Below are 26949 nucleotides of genomic sequence, written 5' to 3'. Positions count from 1 at the left end.
CAGAGTGTTTTTTTTCAGGATGGGAAAAAAATATTCTAGAATTAGATGGCAATGGTTGCACAACCTTGGGGACATAATCTAAACCACTGAATTGTACACTTAAAAATGGTGGATTTTAGGACATGTAAATTACATTTCCATTTTTAAAAAGAGTAATAGAGCCCACTTGTGTGCCTGCTGAATATCTTATGTTTTTAGTACTTTTAGGTTTCGTTATGATTTTCTATGCTCATGCTAATTCTCACCTGTTGTGCAGGACCATTTGCTGACAGGGCCACGGCTGGCGAAGTGGCAGCTGTGATAACCCCTCCTGCTACTCTCAGCATGGTGGTTCCAGGCTTTGAGAGTTGCGAGGTAGCTGGCACAGACTTCAATGTCCCATCAGATATTTTCATTAGAGGGGCCTGTCCCCCAGGGGCTGCCTGCAAAAACAAAATGGGTTGAAGTAATAATATTGCCCTGGGTAATAGGCACAATTCATTCCTTACTTATAGATGCCTGTAGAATTAGAGCACGTCCAAGAAACTCTTGCTGATCAAAACTATGGGAAGTGTTTGTGCAAATTCTCAAGTTTATGACCTTTTACCTACAAATGTTCTTTACCCCTAATACAGAACAAGTAAATGAATGCAATTGCAAGCCACTATTTGGCAGAAGTGACTTCAGAGACACCAGGCCATTTGTTATTAAGATAATTGAGTCCAAAGTGCTCTTAAATAAAATCTTTAAACATAAAAATTGAACTGAGAGGGTCAGATTTAAGTGGGTAAATTAATGGTGCTCTAGGCTAGTACAGGATTAGCATTTAGTCCTGGAGAATCATTCAAGAACTTATAATACTTTTTTTTTTAAAAGGGCTGTAAATTTTAAATTCTTTTTATATATATATATATATATATATATATATATATATATATATATATATATATTATTGATTTTTCACAGAGAGGGAGAGGGATAGAGAGCTAGAAATATCGATGAGAGAGAGACATTGACCAGCTGCCTCCTGCACACCCCCCACCGGGGGATGTGACTGCAACCAATGTACATGCCCTTGACCGGAATCGAACCTGGGACCTTCCAGTCCGCAGACCGACACTCTATCCACTGAGCCAAACTGGTTTCGGCAAGAACTTATAATACTTTTAATAGTTTAAAACAAGGCTCAGCAAAAGGCATGAGTGAGCATGTCAGGCCACGTCTCTGTTGCAATTCCTCAACTCTACTTTTATAGCATTAAATGGGTGTGGCTGTGTCCCAATAAAATGTTATTTATAAAAATAGGAAGCTTTGGGTGTCATTTGCTGACCCTTGGTCTAAATGATTGCTTTGTGGCCCAGATGAATGCATCCTACAAATCATACCATTTTTCAGTCTCTGTGGGCACACTATATGCCAGGAATGGCAAAAAGCACTTTTACATATCTTATATCATTTAATCTTTTCATAAACTTTATAGGGTAGATTTTAGTCCCACTTTAAAGATGAAGAGATAATCTCAATGACTACCAGGGTCACACAGCTAATATAGTAGGTCCTCAGGTTACGTCGGAGATCTGTTCTTATGGTGCGATGTAACGTGATTTTCACCGTAAGTCGGAACCCACCTACATAAGCACCTACGTCACTCACATGGAGCACATACACAGCAGTAATGAAGTGAAACAGTAAAAAAAATTTAAAAGAAAGATAACAATTCCTGACCTTTACTTGTGGTAAATAAATAATAAAAAAACATAAAGCACATATGTACATACGTCGAAATGACAGAACTTTTTTTTTTATATAAATAAATGGGAGATGGCGACGTAACCACAAAACGATGAACGTCGAGTCCGACGTAACCTGAGGACTGCCTGTAACTGAAGGAGCCATGATAAGAATCCAGGAGCAGCAGCCACAGCACAATTTGCATTAGTCTTACAGAGTATCATTGCATAGTCACAAAAATGACTAAAATGAAAAAGAATGATCTTTTGGGCTTATATTAAGAAGCGCGTAGAAACACGTGCACCAAACTCCCTGCAGTGTTTACGTCCTGTGTGGACGGTGTGGCTGAAATCACCTCTCAGTATTCAGCATCTCCTGCATGAAGTCCCTCCAGAGAAGTTTTAGCATGAGGTGTCAAGAAAATGTTTCTTCTAGGAAATATTGTGGTTAGTTTTTCTCTCTCACAAATAGTGTACACTTTATGACTGATAATGCTTCTTGTTCTGGTTTGGCAAATTTTATTAACTATATAGGACGTTACTATTTGTAGATCTGGATAACTTAGCTTTATTTTCTCATTCTACTAATGTTTTCCCAAATCTCAAGATTTTATTCTTATTTTTTCTATATTACATTATTGTTCATTTTCTCATCTAACCTTAATTTCTTTGTGGAAAGAATAAGTTGTAAATTTGTAAATAAATGCCACAATCACCATGTATTTGTGTGTGTGTGTATTTACCTGGGTAAACAAAGTGGTTTTTTGTCCAGAGATGACTTTCAATGTTTGTTGTCCTTGAGCAGAAGATGTGCTGACTCCCAGTGTACCTTGGACCACTGACCCAGTAGTCAGCTGTTTTCCAGATGTCTGGGGTGATGGCTGGCCAACTAAAAATGTACCCTAAGTTAGAAAAAATAAAGACCGAATCAGTAACTTGTTAAATTCAAAAAACTTCCTCTGATCCTTTAAATCACAACGTCCCATGTTACAAGCTACAATGCTCCCTTATTCTGCAACTCAGCCACAATAACTGAAAAGAATAGTGCTTGGTGTCACTACCAAGTTATCCCTACTTCTCAAACTTTGCACAGTAGTTACAGAGCAGGTGTGGGAAACTCAAGTTATGTAATCTAGTCCTGAAAGCTGGATTTAATCACTCAGACTGATTACTATCCATCCCTCTCAGTAAAAATGTCTGGAACCAAAATTCCATGACTTTTCTTAGAGGAGAGCCAAGACCCTGTGACAAGGGGAAGAAGGCGGAAACCCGGTCCTCATCTTGAATCCAACCTAACTCCAAATACCACAGTCTGATAGCATCTCTTTTGTTACTCCTTTCTGAGAGAACATTTTGAATTGCACATTAAGACTGTTTATTACCTCATAGATTTGGGAAGCATTAGCAGAGTGAAAATCTTCCTTTGTGTCAGAAAGATCTGGGTTTAAATCCAAAGCCTGCACTGGCTTAGCAGAGAAGCCTTGAATAAGTTACTTAAGTCTTTCTGAATCTCTACTCCCTCTTCTGTCAAAACAAAACAATACAGATTTGTAACATTTATAACAAACTAGAGGCCCAGTACACGAAATTCGTGCATGGGTAGGGTCCCTAGGCCTGGCCGGTGATCACGGCCAATTGGGGCCTTCCTTCCTCCAACTGCCAGCTGCTGGTCAGGGCCTTCCTTCGTTCCGTGCCGCCCCCTGGTAGTCAGCACATGTCATAGTGAGTAGTCGAAATCCCAAGGGGACAACTTACGTATTAGCCTTTTATTATATAGGACTAGAGGCCCGGTGCACGAAATTCGTGCACGTGTGTGTGTGTGTGTGTGTGTGTGTGTGTGTCCCTCAGCCCAGCCTGCACCCTCTCCAATCTGGGACATCCCTCTCACAATCCAGGACTGCTTGCTTCTAACTGCTTGCCTGCCTGCCCTCCTGATTACCCCTAACCACTTCTACCTGCCAGTCTGATCACCCCCTAACCACTCCCCTGCCAGCCTGATTGCCCCTAACTGCCCTCCCCTGCCGGCCTGGTCACCCCTAACTGCCCTCCCCTGCAGGCCTGGTCACCCCCAACTTCCCTTCTCTGCCAGCCTGGTCACCCCTAACTGCCCTCCCCTGCAGGCTTGCTTGCCCCCAACTGCCCTCCCTTGCAGGCCTGGTCCCTCCCAACTTCCCTTCCCTGCTGGCCATCTTGTGGTGGCCATCTTGTGTCCACATGGGGCAGCCATCTTGTGTGTTGGAGTGACAGTCAATTTGCATATTACTCTTTTATTAGGTAGGATAGAGGCCTGGTGCATGGATGGGGGCTGGCTGGTTTGCCCTGAAGGGTGTCCCGGATCAGGGTGGGGGTTCCCTTGGGGTGTGGGGTGGCCTGGGCGAGGGCCTGTGGTGGTTTGCAGGCCGGCCACACACCCCGGAGACCTAAGTATAGGCTAGGGCCGGCTGGAAGCAGGTATCTGGGATTTATTTATCTTCTATAATTTAAACTTTGTAGCCTTGAGCAGAGGCCAGGGCAGGCCAAGGCTGGTGGGAAGCTTGGCTTCCTCCATCGCCGGGAGCAACCCAAGCCTCCGGCTGGCTCCAGCTCCGTGGCCACTGCCATCTTTGTTGGAATTTATTTATCTTCTATAATTGAAACTTTATAGCCTTAAGCGGAGGCCAGGGCCGGCCAGGGTGGGCGGAAAGCTTGGCTTCCTCCATTGCCAGGGGGAACCCAAGCCTCCTGATCACTCCAGACCCATGATGGCCACCATCTTAGTTGGGTTAATTTGCATACTTGCTCTGATTGGCTGGTGGGCATAGCAGAGTGATGGTCAATTTGCATGTTTCTCTTTTATTAGTGTAGACTAGAGGCCTGGTGCACAAAATTCGTGCATGGAGGGGGGGTCCCCTCAGCCCAGCCTGCACCCTCTCTAATCTGGGACCCCTCGGGGGATGTCCGACTGCCGGTTTAGGCCCGATCCTGGGGATCTCACAATCCGGGACTGCTGGCTCCTAACTGGTCACCTGCCTGCCTGATCGCCCCTAACTGCCCCCCTGTCGACCTGGTTGCCCCCAACTGCCCCCCCCCACCAGTGTGGTTGCCCCCAACTGCCCGCCCCCCACCCGCCGGCCTGGTCGCCCCACACAGCCTGCTGTTCAGTTGTTTGGTCGTCCCGCACTAACCCCCCTGCCAGCCTGGTCGCCCCACGCAGCTTGCTGTTCAGTTGTTTGGTCATCCCTCACTAACCCCCCTGCCAGCCTGGTCGCCCCACGCAGCCTGCTGTTCAGTTGTTCGGTCGTCCTTCACTAACCCCCCTGCTGGCCTTGTTGTTGCACACGGCCTGCTGTTCGGTCGTTACTGTGACGATGTCCTGACCAATTTGCATATTACCCTTTTATTAGTATAGATAATATAGATTTATAACACAGCTAAAATGTCAGTTTTTGACTCCTAATCCCAGAGCTGTAATGGTAAATCCAGTATAGCTAAAAGCAGTTCTTAAATAATGGAATGATTTAAAAGACACCAGTCATAATGAGCAGACCTGAGGTGTTTGCTTGAGAATGTAAGATGTGTAGGTCAGGTGCTGGGATATCCCTCCAGGCCCAGCGGGGCTTTGGGCTCCTCCTGTTCCTCCCCCTCCTCCACTGCTGCCACCTCCACTGCCACTGCCTCCGGCACCACCAGCACTATTGGCAGCTGAGCCGGACTGCAGGTCTGCAAATACAATGAATGACAGCAACATCATAAAAAGTATCAAAAAGCTTAACTGAAAAATAGGTGAGCCCAAAGATTTTTCATTTACAGCACCATTCCCTCCCTTTCCTATTCTTCTTTCTCTGACAAGAGAGAGAACTTCCTAGAGTTGAAGAGTGACATCTATTTACTTTCAACTGCATGAGTTGATTAGTTCAGCTTTGAGTACAATGAAGAACTTACCTTTGACAACTGTTTTGACTTAGTTGTGGAAGTTCATGAGAAAGTCTGATACTGACATTTTCTAACCAACTATTTTTTTTAAAATATATTTTTATTGATTTCAGAAAGGGAGAAAGAGACAGAAACATCAATGATGAGAATCATCAATTGGCTGCCTTCTGCACGCCCCATACAGGGGATTGAGCCAGCAACCTGAGCATGTGCCCAGATTAGAAATCTAACTGTGACCTCCTGGTTCATGGGTCGATGCTCAACCACTGATTGATTTTAATCAGCACTTTAATGTACTCACTGACATGCTTCCAAACTTTTTGGCATCTGATTCAATTTCAGTGGAACTGCTAGAATTTAGTGTGATTTTACAGTACTCTCTCTTTCCACACTCCTGGAAAAAATTAAGACTTTCTTCACATTTATGATGACTCCAGGGTCCCATTCTTTTTAGCTCTTCAAAGTCCACTTTAAAGCCAAGGGACCCTTTTTGCTTCCCTTTGGGTAACATACTGTACATTAACTAAAATCTAAGTAACTGATGAATTCTGGAATGAAGGAAAAAAATAGGTATGAAGAAAAAAACACCAGGGCAAGAGACTGGAAATCACCCATTAGAGTCAATAAACAAAATGGTGATTAGCTCACACACTGCATTTTGGCAGGAGTGGCTAATTTCTAATGAATTTGATTGCTGTACCAATTGTACTTCTGATTCAGAGGAAAATAATTCCTTTGACCTTTCCCTTTACAACACTACTCAAATTGTTTTTCTCTGTATGTCAAAGCAGTTTATATAAGTCTCATAAACCACTTAATTCCTTGGGGCTTTAAGACATATATTTAGGCCGAGCTAGTACTGCTCTTTCCATCTCCAAACCTAGCACACTTAACCTTTTGCACTCGGATGTCGAGTGTGACGACACGGTTAGCATTAGAATAAAGGAATCGAGAAAAAAGCAAGCGAGTGCAATGGGTTAAGAAGCATATCTGAACAATGGCAAGTGGAGACTCTGGATCCAAGTCCTATTCCTGTCTCCTTTAAAATAGAAATAGGTTCCAGCTACTGGAAGTATAGAACTTCTCCCCAGGTATCACCTGTTGTCAGTTACCTCTGAAAGGAAGCCCTTTCTTCATTTACAGTTCATACAGACAGCTTTCTCCCAGCACAGCCTCAAGAGCCATATCTCGTCAGTATAATCCGTCCCTGATCCCAAACTCTGAGTAGATAAACCCAAAATAATAGTGCCACCTCGTAAGACTATGATTACTGAAAGCTAATTCTAGTTAAATTATGCACATGTTTTAAGTGCATTTGGGCAAATACTACCATTATGGCACCAAAGATACGGAAATGCTTCCTGAAACAGGTAAAAACTGAGCCTCAGGTGGATGAGATGAACATACCCAGAGACCCAAGAACCAAACGAGTTAATGATGGACTAACTAGCACTGTTGGTGGCTCGCAGGATGGCTCCTTGAGGGATGAGCAGCAGTTTTCCTTTTCCTGAAGGGTTCTTGCTGTTCGTTGTAAGGTAAAGTTTAGTGCCAGGTGGCAAATTTGCCAAGTTGGCCAAGTTAGTGGCTGGTAGCTGCAATGTTGCCATTACTAAAATGATAAAGAAGAAAAAGAGAAGAAAGGCAGTAAGATAAAATGGAACTTAGAGCAATGCCATCTCTAAAATTAAAACACAGAATAATAAAATACTTATTAAAAAGCGATAAAAAAAAAAGGAAACTCTAAAGTTTGTTTCTCAGATACACAATGCTTTAAAGGCAGATATTCTTAAATATCATGCCTTCACAGAAACAACACATCGAAGTCTAGAACACATTCAAATGTTTAATATCTCAAAATGCTGCAATGACTGAACAAAGTTTTAAGTATGAAATACAACCTAAAGTGGAAATGAGGACAAATGAAAATTATTCTTCAAACCTAAAAGCAGTATCATAAGAAACAAGCTGTATTTTTATTATTACTGCTAACACACACCCACCCACACACACACCTTACTAGATTTTCTAGACAGAACCAAATACCAAATAAAATCACTAGCAAAGAACTTTTTGGTAGGCACTGCTGCTGAGTACCCCCACACAGTATTAGTTACCTGAACCCTGGGATCCACTCTTCTGGGGGCCAGCAGCAGTGACCTGGGCCTTGGTTAAGGTTTGCACTGGCTGAGCGACAATGGTTCCTCCACCTCCACTCACAATTGCTTTGGCAACTCCTTGGGTCACAACTTGCTTTGGACCAACTGCTTTGGCGACGGAAGAGCTGGCCTTGGCCACGAGGATTTGGCCACCACTGATTGCCACCGCCTGTTTCACTGCTGAAGGTAAAGTAGACCCAACCGGCACCCCGACCACCTGTTGAAAACAGAGGAAAGTCCAGCAGTGCTTCTCCTTAAAGTCCTTCGAGAGCACTTAGAACAGAAGAGTCACTGTGTGCTAGCAAAGAGCAAAGCACAGTCCTAGATACGGTACTTGGGATCTAACCCAATGTAGGAAGGCAACCTATGATAGATGCGAACAGCAGTATTTCTTACAATTGGGAAATTATTACAATAAGAGGTTATAATTTTTCTCTTAACCCCAGCTACTATTGTTTTAATTATACAAATATGTGTTTTCATAGAAAATACAGATGTGTAAGAAAAAATCCTACTCATTCAGAAAAAAACCCTCTCAATATTTTTAGTGAATTTACTTCTAATTCTTTTTAATATTCATTTTAAATCAGATTAGGATCATACATGAAATTCTGTAATTTTTAATTCTTCATCATATCACAAGCCTTTATCAGTCATTGTTTTTTAAATACATTTTTAGATAACCAAGTAATAATATATTAGAATTGATATATCATAACATATGTAAACATTTCATAACTGCATGAATATTTAGGTAATTTTAAACTTTACATTATGAAAAACTGCAATAAACATTCTCATATATGGACTATAAACTCCACTATGAAAATGTAAATATCATCTCTTCATTTTTTTAAATAACCCTATATATATAAATTTTTTTAAACTATATTTTTATTGATTTCAGAGAGGAAGGGAGAGGGAGAGAGAGATAGAAACATCAATAATGAGAGAGAATCACTGATCGGTTGTCTCCTCCATGTTCCCTACTGGGGATCGAGCCTGCTACCTGGGCATGTGCCCTTGACCGGAACTGAACCTGGGACCCTTCAGTCTGCAGGCCAATGCTTTATCCATTGAACCAAACTGGCTAGGGCAAATATCACCTCTTCTGTAACCCCTTCTATATTACCTCTATCTGAAACTATTATTTCTTTATCTCTAGAACTCCTTCCTAACAATGATGTCACCTCTTCCAACTGATTTTTTTCTTTCAATTGATTTTTAAGAAGCCATCTCTATATATTTCTAATCTTTCCTAAAGGTAGACACTTGGTTAAAAATGGAAAAGTGTAAACAAAAAGAATATTTAAATGACTTTTTAAAAAAAGACCCCAGTACCCAAAATATGAACATTAGAAATATCTGGTTCTGAAAATACTGTAGAGTGAACTCTTTCAAAGTGAGAAAATACTACAGAGCTCTTTATAAAAAAAAAAAAAAAATTACTGATTTTTTACAGAGAGGAAGGAAGAGGGATAGAGAGTTAGAAACATCGATGAGAGAGAAACATCGACCAGCTGCCTCCTGCACACCCCCTTCTGGGGATGTGTCCACAACCAAGGCACATGCCCTTGACCGGAATCGAACCTGGGATCCTTCATTCCACAGGTCGACGCTCTATCCACTGAGCCAAACTGGTTAGGGCTACTACAGAGCTCTTTTAAGACAAAATAGTAGGATGCTCAATTAGAAGAAACAATTTATTTCATAAAAATAACTTCTCACCAGAACCTAGATGAAAACATTTTTACAAAAATGGCAAAAGATCTGCCTTCAAAAGGCAAAAAAGAAAGTAGTAAGTACTTTCCCCATCAGATTGGAGGGGAAATTTTTAAGTCTGATAACACCAAGAATTGGCTGGAGGATATGAAGAAACAGGAGCTTTTGTTCATTGCTTAAGTATATCTGTACAGCCACTTAGAGAGGTACTGGCATATTTAATAAAACTGAGAATTCACATAAAATATGTTGTAGCAATTTTACTTTTAAGAATATAGTTGGCCCCTGACCATAGGCATTTGGGATATCGATATCTCCACAGTAAAAAAATCCAAGTATAATTTTTGTCTCCCACAAAACTTAACTGCATCAAGTATCCCTCAGTATCCATAGGGGCTGGTTTTAGGAACCCCTGTAGATACCAAAATCCACGGATGCTCAAGTCCCCTATATAAAATAGTGTAACTTAAAGAATACAGTCAGCCCTCTGCATCTGTGGACTCCCAACCACAGATCAAACAGTACAGGTATTTCTTGAAAAAAATCTGATTAAGTGGACCTGTGCAGTTCAAACCTATTTGTTCAAGGGTCAACTGTATCTTTTATGTAAATCTTCCAACACACAAACATTACATGTTACTTATAGCTATGTGTTTACATAATAAAAGTATGGACTGAAAAACTACACATTCAATTTCATGATAGTGTTGCTTTTGGAAAGAACAAAGTGGACCTTCGTCTTTATCAATCATGTTTTATTTGGAGAAAAAATGATTTAAATTAAATATGAACATGTTAATTTAGGGAGGAGGATATGTGAGTAATGACTATATTACTCTCTATTTTAAAGAATTCTAAAGATTCTTAGAATCTTTCTACATTAAAAAATAGTATTACTTAAGAGGTGGGACAAAATGATAAACCAAATACAACCGGTGAATGGAATATTTAAGTTAAATAATTACTAAATCATAGATGGTTTCTTTTCAAAGAATGTAAATACAGAGAAATGCACTTGCCATGTGCTTGGATAATATGACTGATGTAAAGAAAATGGTCCTGCCCTAGCCAGTTTGGCTCAGTGGATAGAGTGTTGGCCCTCGGACTGAAGGATCCCGGGTTTGATTCCAGTCAAGGGCACGTACTTCGGTTTCAGGCTCCATCTCCAGCCTTGGTTGGGGCATGTGTGGGAGGCAGCCAATCAATGTGTCTTTCTCACATCAATGTTCTCTCTCTCTCTCTCTGTCTCTACTCCTCCCTTCCACTCTCTCTAAAAATTAATGGAAAAATATCCTCAGGTGAGAATTAACAAAACAAACAAACAAACAAACAAACAAACAAACAGAAAATGGTCCCCTAATCAATTGACATGAACCACAGTATAATATAGAGGAAAGAGTACAGGTTTTTCTAAACAGACCTGTTTTCCCAGTTTTGTTTCATCAGTTAGTAGCTGGGTAAGTTATTTAACCTTTTTGAGCTTTAGCTTTAGACAGCTCATCTATAATGTTTACTCATAAGATTCCGAGGCATAAACGAGAATAAGTTTATGAGATGCCAAGCTAACCTGGCACTCATTAACTAAAGAAAGGTAATCCATGAAGCCCCACGAGACTCAATGGAGAGAAAAGAGCCACAGGACAAGCCTTTGTCCAGGGCATAGGACTTTGATCTTAAACCCTAGATTGTTAGTCAGAGAGAAATTAAAGTATGTAACATCTGATGTCTGCTTCAGCATATTCTAGAAGATTAGCAAAAATTTTGATAATTGTTGAAACTGGATAATGGGCACATGGGATTCATTATAATAGTCTCTCCACTTTTTATATAAATATATATTTTTATTGTTTTCAGAGAGGAAGGGAAAGGGAGAGAAACATCAATGATGAAAGAGAATCACCGATCGGCTGCCTCCTGCACGCTCCCCACTGGGGATCGAGCCCACAACCTGAGCATGTGCCCTTGACTGAAATCGAACCTGGGACCCCCCAGTCCCCAGGCCAATGCTCTATCCACTGAGCCAAACCCGCCAGGGCAGTCTCTCCACTTTTATGTAAGTTTAGAGAGGAGGGAAGGAAAGAAGAAAGAAACAAAAGAATTAAAGAACCAATTTTTAAAAAAGCAAGTTAACCTATAATGAAGAGAAATTCTCCCAGCTATCCTGGCGTGGTTCAACCAATCCTTTAGGATTACCCAAATCTATTTATTCTGACTACTAGCCTCATTCTGCAGGCAACGGAGTTGCTGGGAAAGTCATTCTCCCTAGAGATGTGGAGATATAAAAACTCTTCTTACTAATCAAAAAGTTTTCTGTGCGTCATAAAAAAAAAGTTTCTTAATAGTAGAAAAACATTTTTGGTGTATAGCAGAAATTGCCAGTTGAACCTCAATATTCATTCTTTGTTTCTCTCTCCTAGAGCCCCCAATTTTCAACTAGGGATACAGTCACATAGAATATTAACTATATCTCCCAGCCCCCACACAAGTAGGTTTGGTCATCTGATTTCTGGCTAAAGACACATGAACAGAAGTGATAAGTGCAACCTTTTGGGTTATGCTTCTTCCCTCCACCCTTCCTCTTCTCTCCCGCAGCTGGCCAGAAATGTGAATATGGTAGTAGCTTGAGATGAAGTAGCTCTCTTAGCCCAAAAGATGAAAATAAAATTTTGAGAATGACAAAGCAACTAAATAGAAGTCTAGATTCTTGATGATTGTGGAATCAACACAGAACTGCCCACTGGTCTTTTATGTATGATAGAAATAAACTTACTTAAGTCTTTGAGTTTTGGATATCTTGGGTTACAGCAGTTGAACTTTTTTCCTAAGACAAGTCTTCACATTTCTTAAATATATCAAATATAATAACCTATTGCATAAGTTAAATTACACATAATCTATTTTCATGTTCTTAAAGAAAGCCAAGTTCTTAAAGAAAATAATACATACATATTGGACCTATTTTAATTTCTTCCCCAAAATTCCATGCATCTGACTTGCTTTTCCCTCCATGTGCCAATCTCTATCCTTACATTCAATTGCTTCAAAATTTCCAGGATATGACACAATCTCTCCCAGAGCCAAATAAAATGTGGTATCCTAAGTTGGCCACAGGAGGGCAGTTTTTATTAGCCAAGCTTATCCAGTAGGAGCATAGCACTCACAGGATAACAGCTCCTCCTTTGTTCTAAAATAACCGAGAATGAGTAAGTCTGGCATTCTATTGGGGGGAACCCTACACACAGCTGTCTACGGACACCACAAGGAAGGCTCTTAAGTAGGACACTGTAACCCCAAATTAGCTTTGCGTGTTTCTTTTTTAAACAATACAACATTTTGGCTTAAAACCTCCTCTGTATTCCTAATTTCCTTCTACTTTTACAAGGCAGACACCCTTTGTTCTGTATTGTTATAAATATATCACTCGGGTGCAGTGTTTCTATTTCTGCCTTTCCTGTGCCCTTTACAGACCTTTGCAACTCAGCAAGATTCTGTATATGCTTTTTTTTTACTATCTACACTGCTTAACTCCCACATGAACCCACTAATTCCTATCCCTTTTCATGTCAAAAGCAGTACCTCTCTCTACTTTCATGAATACGATATGCTGTTTTTATTGTGCCGAAGTTGTAGGGAAGGTAAAACAACACCATTTGGTTCACGCTTCTGTTTTCCAGCAGTTTCTACAAGTGCACTTCAGCAATAACCAAGGTGTACTTGCAGATAGAGCCGGATCTCGAGCCCAAAGCATGACTTCAATTTCCTGGATGAACAGTGATGTCTTTTCTCATGCTTCTTTGCAGTTCTTTCACGTTCTTCTGTGGCTTTCTTTTTAGGTGTCCTTAAACTTTATTCAGGGCATTCTAGCACAAACCCATCCACTTCCTCTCAGTTGTTATTGCCATTAGATAGGTGGCAATGTGACAAGAAAGCCAGTGCAGCATTACTGGATAAATGAATTTGCAAAATCCACTAACTTATCCTGAGCATAAACAGAAATGCTGTATTAATTCAGAAACCTAAATCAGTAATACCATACATCTCCAGGCGAAGTAAAATAGATTTTGAAGAACATATAGGAAGTATCTGAGTAGGAGGTCCGCATGACAATAATTTGCTCACTTAAGGACATTGACAAAATGCTTGCCCCTGACCAAATAACAGAGGGAGATTAAGATGCAACTGAGGCACCTGTCTTAGTGATTCGGGCTATGGAAGCCACAAAGTTAAATTTGATGCTGCAGCTCAGTGGTTCCTAAATTTGCCTAATCATGAGTCAGTAGGGGAGCTTTTTAAAAATCCAGATTCCCAGGGCCCCCAAGAAGATTCTGAATCAATAAGTTTGAGATAGGGGCCTACGCGTTTATGTGTTTAAATCAGCAGACGATTCTTATGCCCAGGTAAGTTTGGGAAAGTAGTAAATGGACTCTTAAGAGATTTTAGAACCACTTATAAAATACTATAAATTATTTTTAAAATATATATTTTTCTTGATTTCAAAGATGGAGAGTGAGTAAGAGATAGAAACATCAATGATGAGAGAGAATCATTGATTGTGTGCCTCCTGCATGCCACACACTGGGGATCGAGCCTGAAACCCTGGCATGTGACCGGGAATCTAACTATGACCTGGTTCATAGGTCAATGCTCAACCATTGAGCCTCGCCGGCTGGGCAACACTATAAATTTTTATCTTGATCCATCTGTAGCTATGTAGTCTAACTAAAATATCTAAAACCTTTTTCTACTTTAAAGTATTCCTCTAAAACAGTGGTTGGCAAACTCATTATTCAACAGAGCCAAATATCAACAGTACAATGATTGAAATTCCTTTTGAGAGCCAAATTTTTTAAACTTAAACTATATAGGTAGGTACACTGTTATTAACTTAATTAGGGTACTTCTATGCTGGCCTTTGCTAAAAACTCAAGGGGCCAAAGAGCCACATGTAGCTCGCGAGCCGCAGTTTGCCGACCACTGCTCAAAAACAAGTCACTCTCCCTAGACAGGCTGGCTCTCAAGTTGAAAAGCAAACACTTCACATAATGTTCTCAAGAGCTTTAGAATATATCTTCCCTAAAAGTGAGATAATTTAACTCTGGATGTTCTAAAAGCATGTTTACGTTATGTCTTGCAAATTTTAATTAGTTCTGGAATGAGGAGTCTTGGAGTCAGCAGACCTGGGTTCAAATCCTGTCACTTATTAGCTATAAAACATGGATCTATGTGCAATTTTACAGTTCTCCCAACAAATAATTCCCCACATCTCCAAATTGTAATGAAAAGAAACTCTCCAAAGAGCCAAGAATTCTTAAACAGATCACACAGCGTGGACATCAGAGGTATAAACTACGGCACTCGCCTATCAGAAGTCAGTCAGTAAAACAGTAGACCTTGGTCCTGTCAGTTACCCACGTTAGACTGAATCATGTGGAAAGCTGTGCTCAGGAAGTCAATCACCCTCGCTGGCAGAGATAACACTGTGCCCGGTGCCTCTGACTGTCCCAGGACCCTCGACAAGACACGCCTGCTCTGGTCACTGGTAAAGAACAGACGGACTGCACGTCGACTAACTCGCTTGTCCAGTGGGGCTTTGATGCCAGGCTTTTCTGGGATCAGCAACCCTGTCACCTGTATCTTTTCAGCACTTGTCAATCATTTAGGCAAAGAATGGCCATACTTGTTACCTCCCCATCCCTACCCAACACAAACCTTGGAGGGCTGAATCTTTGGTGACTGGGCAGTCCCTTCTCCAGCAGCTATGACCTGTTTTTGAGGGGACACAGCTATCATGTGACCCCCTTTCACAGTCACATACTGGGGGAGTGGTGACTGGCTGGCAGCTCCAGTTGTGGGCACGTGAGAGGCTTCGCCAGGTTCCTGCTTGATGATTACCTTGCAACAAACATGATAATGATACTGAATAAACATCCCAAGAAAAGAGCTACTAATACCTGAATCTATTCTGTTCGCAGGAATGAATAAATTAATGAAGCCTGGTCTGTAAAGAATGGCTCCACCAGAAGAGTAAAAACACGGCTTAAAGGTAGCCCATAACAGCTATTAAAGGGACAAAGCAGGATCTGGACTTGATCCTGTGTATCTACAAACTCAGCCTACTCGTTTGTTTTAGGTACTGGCACACTGACAGCAGAGAGAAACACACCGTGCTCTCTCAAGCTGCCATCTCCCTGGGCTCCAAGGGCTGCCCTGTGGACACCACTGAATAAATGGAAGCATGTCTCCAAAGCAGGATCTGGCTTAGAACTGAGGCTGATTAAAAAGTTACATGTTGTGCGGTAGTGTCAACCAACTCCAACATGCCACAAAAAAGACTATGTAAGACCATACTGACTTGCAGGATGATCCCTGAAAAAAATACTCACTTTTGTGAAAGCTCCAAGTCCTCCAGTTATAGGTTTGGGGCTTTGAACCTTAGGGTGACTCCCAATTGGGCAAAGAGGTGGCATAGATGCAAACAAAGAATCCTCCTGCTGTGAATGTAAAAATACATATTGTACAATTAAGATAAAACAAGTGACTTTAGATACTTTATAGTCATATTTAATACAAGTCTGTAACATTCTCTAGCACTTATAAACAACCAAAAACCAAACCAAAACAAAAAGCCCAAAACTCTTTGGGGTCTTCTAAGCCTCAACACCTGCATTTTAATATTATTTTAGAAACCACATGCACATGGTCAGTGTGGATCAGTGGTTGAACATTGACCTATAAATCAGGAGGTCACGGTTTGAATCCCCGTCAGGGCACATGCCCGGGTTGTGGGCTCAATCCCCAGTGGGGGGCATGCAGGAGGCAGCTGTTCAATGATACTCTCATCATTGATGTTTCTCTCTCTTTCTCTCTCTACCGTCCTCTCTGAAATCAATAAAAATATATTAAAAAAGGAAACCAAATGCAAAGCAAGACTAGTAATTGGCAGGAAGCCACTCATCTGCGCCCCCCTGTATGCCAGAAGATGCCATCACACTACCTCTCATATTTGGTCAACTCACTGGTTTCCGGGTCTAGTTTCTTACCAAATGGTAAGCTAGTAAAGGACAGGCACTATGTTTTATTTCTTTTCTATCCCTAGAGCCTAGGCACTAAATAAATGAATGAAACAGGCAGTCAGTGTGTCAGCATATCCTTTTTATAATTCTCACAACTTGACTTGTTGTCTGTACTCAGAATAAATACCCAGGACACAGGGAAATTTTTCAATAAACATTTAAAAAACAAAACAACAGCTGAAACCGGTTTGGCTCAGTGGATAGAGCGTCGGCCTGCGGACTGAAGGGTCCCGGGTTCGATTCCGGTCAAGGGTATGTACCTTGGTTGCGGGCACATCCCCAGTAGGGGTTGTGCAGGAGGCAGCTGATCGATGTTTCTCTCTCATCGATGTTTCTAACTCTCTATCCCTCTCTCTTCCTCTCTGAAAAATCAATAAAATATATATTAAAAAAAAACACAAAACAACAAAAAGAACTTAAACAAATAGTAACTGTAAAGACAGCAAAAGTCAACATTTAAAATACTGTCGTCTCCAATTCTCAAATTCAAAATGCAAATCTCAGAGTCAATTTGTCATAAATAAATGTTAGGGGCAAGAAACAAAATTATTACAATTCAGACATCTGTATAAACACAGTGCTCACACATTACACTGAATTTAGAGAAAAACCTCGCCTTGGACCAGGAAACTATTCAATATCATCACCATTAAGTGCCTAAGTATAAGAAATGCAATGTTAGCACACAGTCATGTAAGAGATGATCTCTGAATTCTTGGCAATTCTCACACAGGAGTTTATACCTCAAAAACTCCAGCCTTAAGACAGCCATGACAATGACAAATAAGTTGAGTAACTTAACCAAACAACAAGAATTGTCTTTGCCAAAGAGTGAACAGATAGCTAGCACTTTGATCTGAATAAGTCAGATAACATTTGGAATTCCAAATTTCAAAGGACTTATTCCCTGAAAAATAAAACAATTAATTTTGGAAAGAGGAATTATTTTCAAGTAACCAAATGGCTGACATGTGGAAAAGGAAATATATTTACTCCTTTTTGGTGCAAATATAGGAAAAAAGAATGTTTTGCCAGATGAATATTTTCATAAGAAAAAATTTATAACAAAGCTGCCCCCCTCCACCCAAAAAATAAGCTGCCTCACCATAGTAGTTTCAAATAGATACCAGGTAACTAATTGACAGAAGTGTTGAGAAACATTTTCTACACAAGGAAAAGATCAAGGAAAGGTACAGAAGTCTGGAGTAAGATGATCTTCATTCAAGATACTTATTAGCCTGAAGGTTTTACTTCATGAAGTTTGCAATATCAACTAACAAATTACTGTTGAACTCAAACACACTGTCTTTAAAACTAGCCAAGTGCAATAATGTGATAGGAGGTTACCTTGACAGTAGATGTTACAAGACTACTTCCATGAATTTTAGGAATAGGGGAACCTGTTCCTTGGGAGGCTTGAGAAGCAGTAGAGAGCTTGTTTGTAGGACTTCCTGTAAGCAAGGCAGATTTAAAAGTAAAGTATAAACAAAATAAAATTTGCAAAATGGAATTTTAAAGCATTTTCCACCACCCTTCCCTTTTCCCCACTATATGGTTTTCATCTTTAAGGGTTGAAAACCTACAACCCTGAAACTGTTATAGAAGAAACACTTAAGGATTCATCCTACAAAGGTGACCACTTCACCAACCTGAAAAGGGACAAGAAGTTTGTAAGAATGTGTAGAATAAGTAAAGTAAGTAGTTTTACTGTATAAAAAGATACTATAACATAATGGAATTGGTTATTTAACAATGTGCCAAAATGTATACATTCAAGTGAATGTGAATGCTAGCTCCTTCAAAGTAGCTTCACTAGAAGGAATACCTGTTTGAAAATCCAGCCATCATTCAACATTTTATACTCCATTTGTACAACTGACTTTAGGGTCTGATAAAAATCACTCACATTATCTATAGTCAAAAATACGTCAAGCCCGGCTGGTGTGGCTCAGTGGTTGAGCATTGACCTATCAACCAGGAGGTCACGGTTCGATTCCCAATCAGGGCACATGCTTGGGCTGTGGGCTTGATCCCCAGTGTGGGGCATGTGGGAAGCAGCCAATCAATGGTTCTCATCATTGATGTTTCTATCTCTCTCTCCTTCCTCTCTGAAATCAATAAAAAAAAAAAAAAAATATATATATATATATATATATAAAAAAGTCAACACCCGAAGTGGTATTTGGTCACCTACCCATTTACCAAACTTGTCTGCAAAGACGTTTGGCTGATTGCTAACACTAAATATTCTCAAAGCACACATATTTGCATCCCTAAGTATATTCAAAAGGGTCTTAGGTAATTTCTGAAAGCAGCATTTTTTTAAAGGAGTTCCACAATTACAGTCACTGTTAAAGGAACCAACTTTTCCAAAAACCTACCTGAAATGACCCAACACACATTCACGTTAAAATAAAATATTTGGGGAAGAAAGGTTTCATTACCTTAGAATCATCTCTCTTATTTCATTTCTTTTTTTACCATTTCTCTTAATTAGAAGTGAAAACTACAAGAATGTTTACACTTAGGAGCATGTGTTTAAATATTCTATTTATTACCTTCAATTAAACTAATGTTAGTGAAAGTACTTAAAAAAAACCTGAAGAGCAGTCTGTAGTTACGTAAGATTACATGACAAACATGGTGAATCCAAATCTGTCTTATTCTTCTTATTCGTGTTTTCCTTTTATAATGGTAGGGTACAATTTTCCTCCCAGATGCAAAATTTATCTTATTCACAGAAAAGTAAAGATGACTTTTTTATTTGACTGGGGTGAAGTATACTAGTATATTGCTCACAAAGTTATTCTTGAACTAAAGCTTAACTTGGAAATAACCACATTGCTTGCAGGCCCAAAAAGAATGTCTTCCAAATGAAATAAAATCAACTCTCTCTCTCTTTAAAAATTAATTACAGCTCATTTTAAATCTAGAAACTAAGGAGAAAATGTAAGTCAATTCTTAAAAATACAACTTTTGCCTGGTTGGCGTGGCTCAGTGATTGAGCATCGACCTAGGAACCAGGAAGTCATGGTTCGATTCCTGGTCAGGGCACACGCTCAGGTTGCGTGGGCTTGATCCTCAGTGGAGATTGTGCAGGAGTCAGCCGATCAATGATTCTCTCTCATCATTGATGTTTCTCTCCCTCTCCCTTCCTCTCTCTGAAATCAATAAAAATATATATTTTTTAAAATACAACTTTTACAAAAAGACTAAATCTTCCTCAGAAAATCAGCACTAGTGTTACTCTTATATATTCCCTCCTCTTGTTTATGGATGGAGATTTCATTTTCCCATTATATGGCTATTAAGTGACACTAGGATTTCATCTTTAAAAAGATCAAATCTTTTGGATCACATAAATATTGATCGAACACACACCTGTAGTGGGAGTGGTGGCTCCAATAACCTGCCCTGGCTTGTCCATGATAACATAAGGGTTACTAATAACAGAGCTGGCAGTGCCTTGCTTCACATGGACTGGAGTGGAAGTTGGGGTTCGAGGCAATGGTGATGGACTTGGCGTTGATATGGGGGAACCTTTATTAATTAAAAAGAGAAACAAATAAACTAAACAAAATAAATATATTCAACCCATCTAAGAAGATGCTGGAAGGTGATGAAAGAAGGGCAGGGCTGCCAGGACAAAGGTGACGAGACTGTCTCTTTCGGGTGCTGAGCAGCAGCAGTGGCGGCAGCCTCGGTGCAGCTGAGGCCAGGGACCAGTGCGTTTCCCTCTCTACAGCCTCATCTGGTGACCAGCAGCATTAGCATCTGCACCATCTGGGAGCTTGTTAGAAACGGATTCTGAGGTCCTGCCCAGACCTACCAAATATAAATCTGTATTTTAACAAGTTCCCCTGTAGGCACATTAAAGTTCAAAAAGCAGCGCTTTACATAACAGTGTGGAACTGTTGAATCCCTAGATAATAAATCTCTTAACAACTTAGGCAGGTTGTATTTGAAGATGCTAAAATTAGGGAGGAAATTAGTAAGTGATAAATTGGATTTAGGAACCAGGAATCTTGATTTGGGATTAATTTCCAGTAGGAAAATAAGAAATTCACCCACCCAAAACCAAGTCTCTGTCAATACTATGTCACAGCCACAATCCAGAGAGATTCATGTTCCCACAGAATATGCTCAAAGGGTATCAATATACCATTAAAGTCCTCTATTGTCTTCTAGTGATCGAATTTGTCATCCCTCAATTTCTCTAAACTTCAAACCAATTTATACATTCAACATCTACCTCTGAAGCAGCAAGTTCCACAGTGCTTCTAATTGGTAGATAAAATTACACATTCTTTACTTCTCATAAATTTCAAAGACTTGGGTCATATTACTGCTTAGTTTTCTATTTTTATCAACAAAGACTCCCTCCTTCCCCTTCATTTAAGTATTATACAGAAACCTCCCAGTGCCTAAATATTTTTACTGACTCTCCTTCAGTCTTTCCTGAGGTGGTACGGCCAAAAACATATAGTCCTACTAAAAGTTTACCTAACATAAATGTGAAATTGTTGTAAGGCAATGGAAATTCAACCTTCCTGATAATAATTGAAATGAGTAATTTTTCTCATGTAGTTAGAGTATAAAAGATATTTCAACTCCAAACTAAAAGGCCTCTACATTTGCTTTATTACTAGTTGCTCTGGTTTCCATATATAATCACAAACCATAATTCCTACTTTAAATTCAACCATAATCCTAGCAAACATTTTACCTGTGCTGATTCTAGATGAAAATTTGACCTCTCTGAATTTCATTTCTTGCTTCATTAAAAAATTGTTTTCACATAGATGACTTTTGTTTTTGCTTCCTGACACCTTTGTTCTGCTAATCAAGTGATTAGCTCACTTGTCAAATAAAAAAAAAAAACCTGCTTAGAAAAACTAAAAAAAAAAAAAAAAAATTTTTTTTAAACCACAGTATTTTTTTTGTCATTCCAATAATTTTTATACACATCAACGTCACACACATCATCTGTATACCTGAAACAATCTTGCAGCTCATGGTGATAGGCTGGAAGGATTTCCCAGGTGACTCAGGATTAGGAACCTGACTCTGTGGCACAATTTTGCAGCTTGATGCTATTGGCTGGAAAGCTGAATTGCCATGAGAACAAAACATAACTTTCTGGGATGTTGTCATTTTGGTGGGTGTTCGTTCCAGTGAAGATGGCAAAGAATAAAATGTAGTATGTCTCTCAGTTTCAGTATTGGCTGGTAATCCTGCTTGAAATGAAACAAGCAAATGATTAAGTCATTAATCTCTTTTCAATAATAAAATCTTACCATTGTGGGAAAAGAATGAAACAATAAAAATCCCTTATCATTTCAACAACCATTTAAGCCATTTACTAGTAGTAAAGTAAATATAATCCACAGTATTTATTATCCCTTTATACATTTTTGGGTGAAGTGTGTTAAAAAGTAAATTTCAGCCCTAGCTGGTTTGGCTCAGTGGATAGAGCATCAGCCTGTGGACTGGAGGGTACCGGGTTCGATTCTAGTCAAGGCCATTAAATAAATAAACAAATAAATAAATAAATTTCAGCTGAGTACATTTTAAAGCTTTAATGGGCTTTATTCAACGATGCATGAATCAAGCAGCATCCAATGCAGCAGAGAAAAAGCAGCTCTCAGGAGCCGTACAAAATGAAAGACTTTTAGAGGCGGAAGGGAGCAGGAGTAAGGGAGTTATTGAGCAAAAAGCAGATCAGCTGTGGTAAGGTCACCTTTCTTAGGGGACAGCAGGGGTCCATCAGGCCAATTACCCATCTAGTGCTGATTAGGGGATTCCTGATTGACTGATTTAAGATTCATTTCTGGAAGAGGCTGAAACTGTAAGTTTGAATTTGGTGATGTGAGCTTGGCATAGGTGACCACATTTGGGGCCTGTTGTCTTGTTTTTTAACAAATGTGAATATGCCTAGAATCATATTTTGTTAAAATGTTTCTTTAAAAAATTAGAAAACATATTAACTATAAACAGTACACAATTTCATTTTGTTCTATTTTTTTATACAAATTGAAACCTGTTTAAATTAGAGAGGAGGAAAAACTCAAAAGGATTAACTTAATCTAATGATGTCCTATCTTATTAAATGCCCATAAAGAATATGTAATTAAAATTTAAAGAGGAATAAAGTTGAGATTTTATAAAAGAACAAAAATATTAACATCACATTAAAATGAAGGCTAAGAGACAAACTAATACCATTTAGAGTCAATTTTATTTCTTGTACGTAAGTTATATAAGTGAATACTTAAACATTTATTGATGATGAATCTTATCTACACTAATAAAAGAGAAAGATGCAAATTGACCGTAACCTTGAGACGCCAACCAGCCAATCAGGAGTATGCAAATTAACCCAACAAATATGGCGGGTTAAGTTGCATACGCAGGCCGAAATGGTATGGCTCAGTGGATAGAGCGTCAGCCTGCAGACTCAAGGGTCCCGGGTTCGTTTCCGGTCAAGGGCATGTACCTTGATTGCAGGCACATCCCCAGTAGGGGGTGTGCAAGAGGCAGCTGATCGATGTTTCTAACTCTCTATCCCTCTCTCTTCCTCTCTGTAAAAAATCAATAAAATATATTTAAAAAAAAAAAAGTTGCATATGCAGGCACTGAGTGGCCGGGGGTGGAGTGGGACACTTGTGTCATTGCCATGGTGACAATGTAGGCATTCTGCCCCCCCGCCCCTCAGCAGCTCCGGGCCTCTGGGCAGGGTGGGAAGGCAGAAAGGTGGCTCCAGGCCGGAGCGAAGGTAGAAAGTCAGCTCCAGCCAGAGCGAAGACGGTGCCCGCAGACTGGAGAAGGAAGGCCCATTCTTGCATGAATCTTCGTGCATCAGGCCTCTAGTATTTTAAATAAGATTAGATATTTATTATTTAAGTTTCTTGTTCACAAAATTGGGAACCAGACCAGAATTACAAGAAACTACTATAATCATCAAGGAATAAAAAATTAATGGTTTTTAACTCAGAAAAAAATATAATTTTCTTCCACCTGAAGAACTGACAAAATTCAATATATTTCTGTATTTACTACATATAATTATAAAATGGCTTAAAATACATGGTATTTTAATTAATATCTACTAGATGCAAGAATTGTAACTCAATTAATTAGCTGTAATTTAATAAAAGGAATTGAGTGCAACGACAGGCTGGAAAGAAACATTAAGCTCTATGCTCCATGAGAAAACCCATGGACATGGACAACAGTGTGGTGACTACAGGGGGTGAGGGGGGGTGGAGGTGGAAGAGGGCATAGAGGGGATAAATGGTGATGGGAAAACTTAAATTAAAAAATATATATCTATGCTCCATGACATTGATGATGCTGGACATAATCACATCACAGGGCTGTTCTAGGATGCCTATTTATAGTTTCCCCTTGTTGAGCCAGTGAGAAGTAGTTTTTCCATTAATGAAAAAGATTGATGCAACTCAAAAATGCAACTTTATTTATCTGCTTGATTTTAATTATGATGATAAGAGTTCTCTAAGTTGGACTGAAAAGCCTTGATTAAGTTAAAAACAGGGAAATTATCTTTGTCATACTTTTAATGCCTATCTTTTCTCTAATATGATTGTTAAAATATCCACATTCTCCTCCAGTGAGAGACACATCTACAAACCCAAACTAGAGCAGAAATTCAGTTTTATTATATGCCCCAACCTCATGAACTTCGTTCGATAAGCCTTACTTTTCTCTGAGTTACCTGTCATAAAAGAAGTCTCAAGCACAAAAGCATTTAACAGAGAAAACTTTATAAAGTTTGTGCTGTAAAATCCAACATTAATATTGCAAAATCAGAACTAATGTTTTGTCAGGGTTACAGGAAATGTTAATGAATTCTTTTACTTTGGTGAGGAGGAGGAGGCAGGGTCACCTTATTTATCATCAGCGCATCTCACAGTGGAAGAGGTTTTGTTTCTTCCTGCTCAGCTATAATTGAGACTGTGTTCAAGTCCCCTTCCCTAATGCACATATAGGTTTATTAATTGATTTTTCCAATTCTCTATTATTACTTTGATGTTTTGCTCTATTTTATCATGTGGGAAGAATGGTATCTATTCCTTAACAAACGATTTGTCATACTTAAAGAAGATTTGTGGCCCTAACTGGGTTGGCTCAGTAGATAGAACGTCAGCCTGCAGACGGAAGGGTCCCAGGTTCGATTCCAGCCAAGGGCACATGCCTGGGTTGCAGGCTCAATCCCCAGTAGGGGGCGTGCAGGAGGCAGCCAATCAATGATTCTCTCTCATCATTGATGTTTCTATCTCTCCTCCCTTCCTCTCTGAAATAAATAAAAAAAGATTTGTGGCATGGTCTAGTTTGCAACACTGATTTATTCAAGTATGTCCTGTAGAGAAGCATTTAGCTTTTGTTGAATCTACAGAAATAGCAATATAACCATAAAAATAAAGTAATTTCTATTTTAAAAATTTAATGCTTTTTAGTGAGTTTTGTGTTCTACAAAATGTTAGGAGAACTTAATGAAAGATATTTTCTGAGAAGAGTAATAAGCATTTTGGTATTTTCATAATAGTACTGGGTAGTAGAGGCAACTTGCCTACTTATGGAAAATTTCCTTTCTCTGAGTCTCTGAAGGTAGCAGTTAATTATCGTGTTATGTAAATGAGAAAAAAATGCTCCAGAATGATTCCTCCATATAAGGAAAAATACATGAATGTACAAGAAAAAATATATTACCTTTCTCCACAGAGGTGTCAGGTACTGCCTCACGCGACTGCTTTATTGGTGAGGAAGCTTTCACTGGGGCTGGGATGGTCAAAGGCAAAGATGGTGGGGCATCAGAGAGGTCTGACTCGGAGGACTGAGGGTAAAGGGAGTCTTCTCCAAGGGAATGCCGGTGGAGCTCAACATCCACTACCTACAAAATCGGGCAATAATTGGGCTCATGAATTCATCATTAGTGTCCCAGAAAGCCCCAAACCTTCTAAGAACACAATGCTCTAAGAAAGAGATGTGACAAATGATTTCTAATCATACTTTAAAGGCAATCTCCATCTCAAGAACTAAAGGGTTATCCCAGATATAATCTGTTCTGGTTTAATCGATAATCAGTAATTCCAACCATAAAACTGAGGTCTTTCCACTTGTTGTTTCACTGCCTTAGAACACTCTTCCCCCAAATCTTTGCATGTCTGCCTCTTTCCCACCATTTGGTCTCAATCCAACGCCGTCCTCAGGCCTTCCCTAAACAACCTAGCTAAAGCAACTCTCTTCTTTATTGCACTTATTTGTAAATGAAACCTTATTTGCTTTTATGCTTACTGTATACCATCTGCCAGTTCTCAACGCAACACAACCAAGAATAGTTGAGAATAGCTACCTTGTACAAAAATCTGTATCCCCACTACCTAGACTGGTGCCTCGCATATACTCTGTGTTCAAAAAATATCTTCTAATATAACACAAAGTATAACTAGCTAATTATAATTATAACTAGAGGCGCGGTGCACGAAATTCGTGCGGCGGGGGGGGGGGGTGTTTGTCCTTCAGCCCAGCCTGCACCCTCTCCAATCTGGGACCCCTTAAGGGATGTCCAACTGCCTGTTTAGGCCCGATCCTACCACAGGCAGTCGGACATATCTCTCACAATCCAGGACTGCTGGCTCCCAACTGCTTGCCTGCTTGCCTTCCTGATTGCCCCTAACTGCTTCTGCCTGCCAGCCTGATCACCCCCTAACCACTTCCCTGCCAGCCTGATTGATGCCTAACTGCTCCCCTGCCAGCCTGGTCACCCCTAACTGCCCTCCCCTGCAGGCCTGGTCCTCCCCCAACTGCTCTTCCCTGCAGGCCTGGGTCCCCCCAACTGTCCTTCCCTGCAGGCCCGGTCACCCCCAACTTCCCTCTTCTACCGGCCTGGTCACCCCCAACTGCCCTCCCCTGCTGGTCTGATCGCCCACAACTGCCCTCCCTTGCAGACTTTGTCCCTCCCAACTGCCCTCCCCTGCTGGCCATCTTGTTGTGGCCATCTTGTGTCCACATGGGGGCAGCCATCTTGTGTGTTGGAGTGATGGTCAATTTGCATATTACTCTTTTATTAGATAGGATTATTAGATAGGATAGAGGCCTGGTGCACAGGTGGGGGCCAGCTGGTTTGTCCTGAAGGGTGTCCTGGATCAGGGTGGGGGTTCCCTTGGGGTGTGGGGTGGCCTGGGCGAGGGGCCTGTGGTGGTTTGCAGGCTGGCCACGCCCACTGGTGACCCAAGCAGAGGCCCTTGTATCTGGGGTTTATTTATCTTCTATAATTGAAACTTTGTAGCCTTGAGTGTAGGCCTGGGCCAGCCAGGGAGGCAGGGAAGCTTGGCTTCCTCCATTGCCAGGGAAACC

General features: G+C 40.2%; 1 protein-coding gene across 1 annotated transcript in view; it reads right to left on the bottom strand.

Moving 5' to 3' along the window:
* Positions 1-26949, bottom strand: part of YEATS2 (YEATS domain containing 2) — a 97475-nt gene that overhangs the window by 20332 nt on the left and 50194 nt on the right. Inside the window, exons 10-20 of the mRNA XM_054713783.1 lie at positions 25303-25483; positions 21567-21806; positions 19954-20112; positions 17920-18023; positions 15883-15990; positions 15209-15391; positions 7736-7994; positions 7069-7230; positions 5236-5408; positions 2453-2611; positions 246-422 (exon numbers count right to left, since the gene is read on the bottom strand). Of these exons, the coding sequence (XP_054569758.1) occupies positions 246-422; positions 2453-2611; positions 5236-5408; positions 7069-7230; positions 7736-7994; positions 15209-15391; positions 15883-15990; positions 17920-18023; positions 19954-20112; positions 21567-21806; positions 25303-25483 (1905 nt within the window). The remainder of the gene's footprint in view (positions 1-245; positions 423-2452; positions 2612-5235; positions 5409-7068; positions 7231-7735; positions 7995-15208; positions 15392-15882; positions 15991-17919; positions 18024-19953; positions 20113-21566; positions 21807-25302; positions 25484-26949) is intronic.

The sequence above is a fragment of the Eptesicus fuscus genome, chromosome 3 (assembly GCF_027574615.1).
Source record: "Eptesicus fuscus isolate TK198812 chromosome 3, DD_ASM_mEF_20220401, whole genome shotgun sequence".
Lineage (NCBI taxonomy): Eukaryota > Metazoa > Chordata > Mammalia > Chiroptera > Vespertilionidae > Eptesicus > Eptesicus fuscus.
Note: the sequence above shows the minus strand (reverse complement) of the source record. Positions and strands in the feature narration are given on the sequence as shown.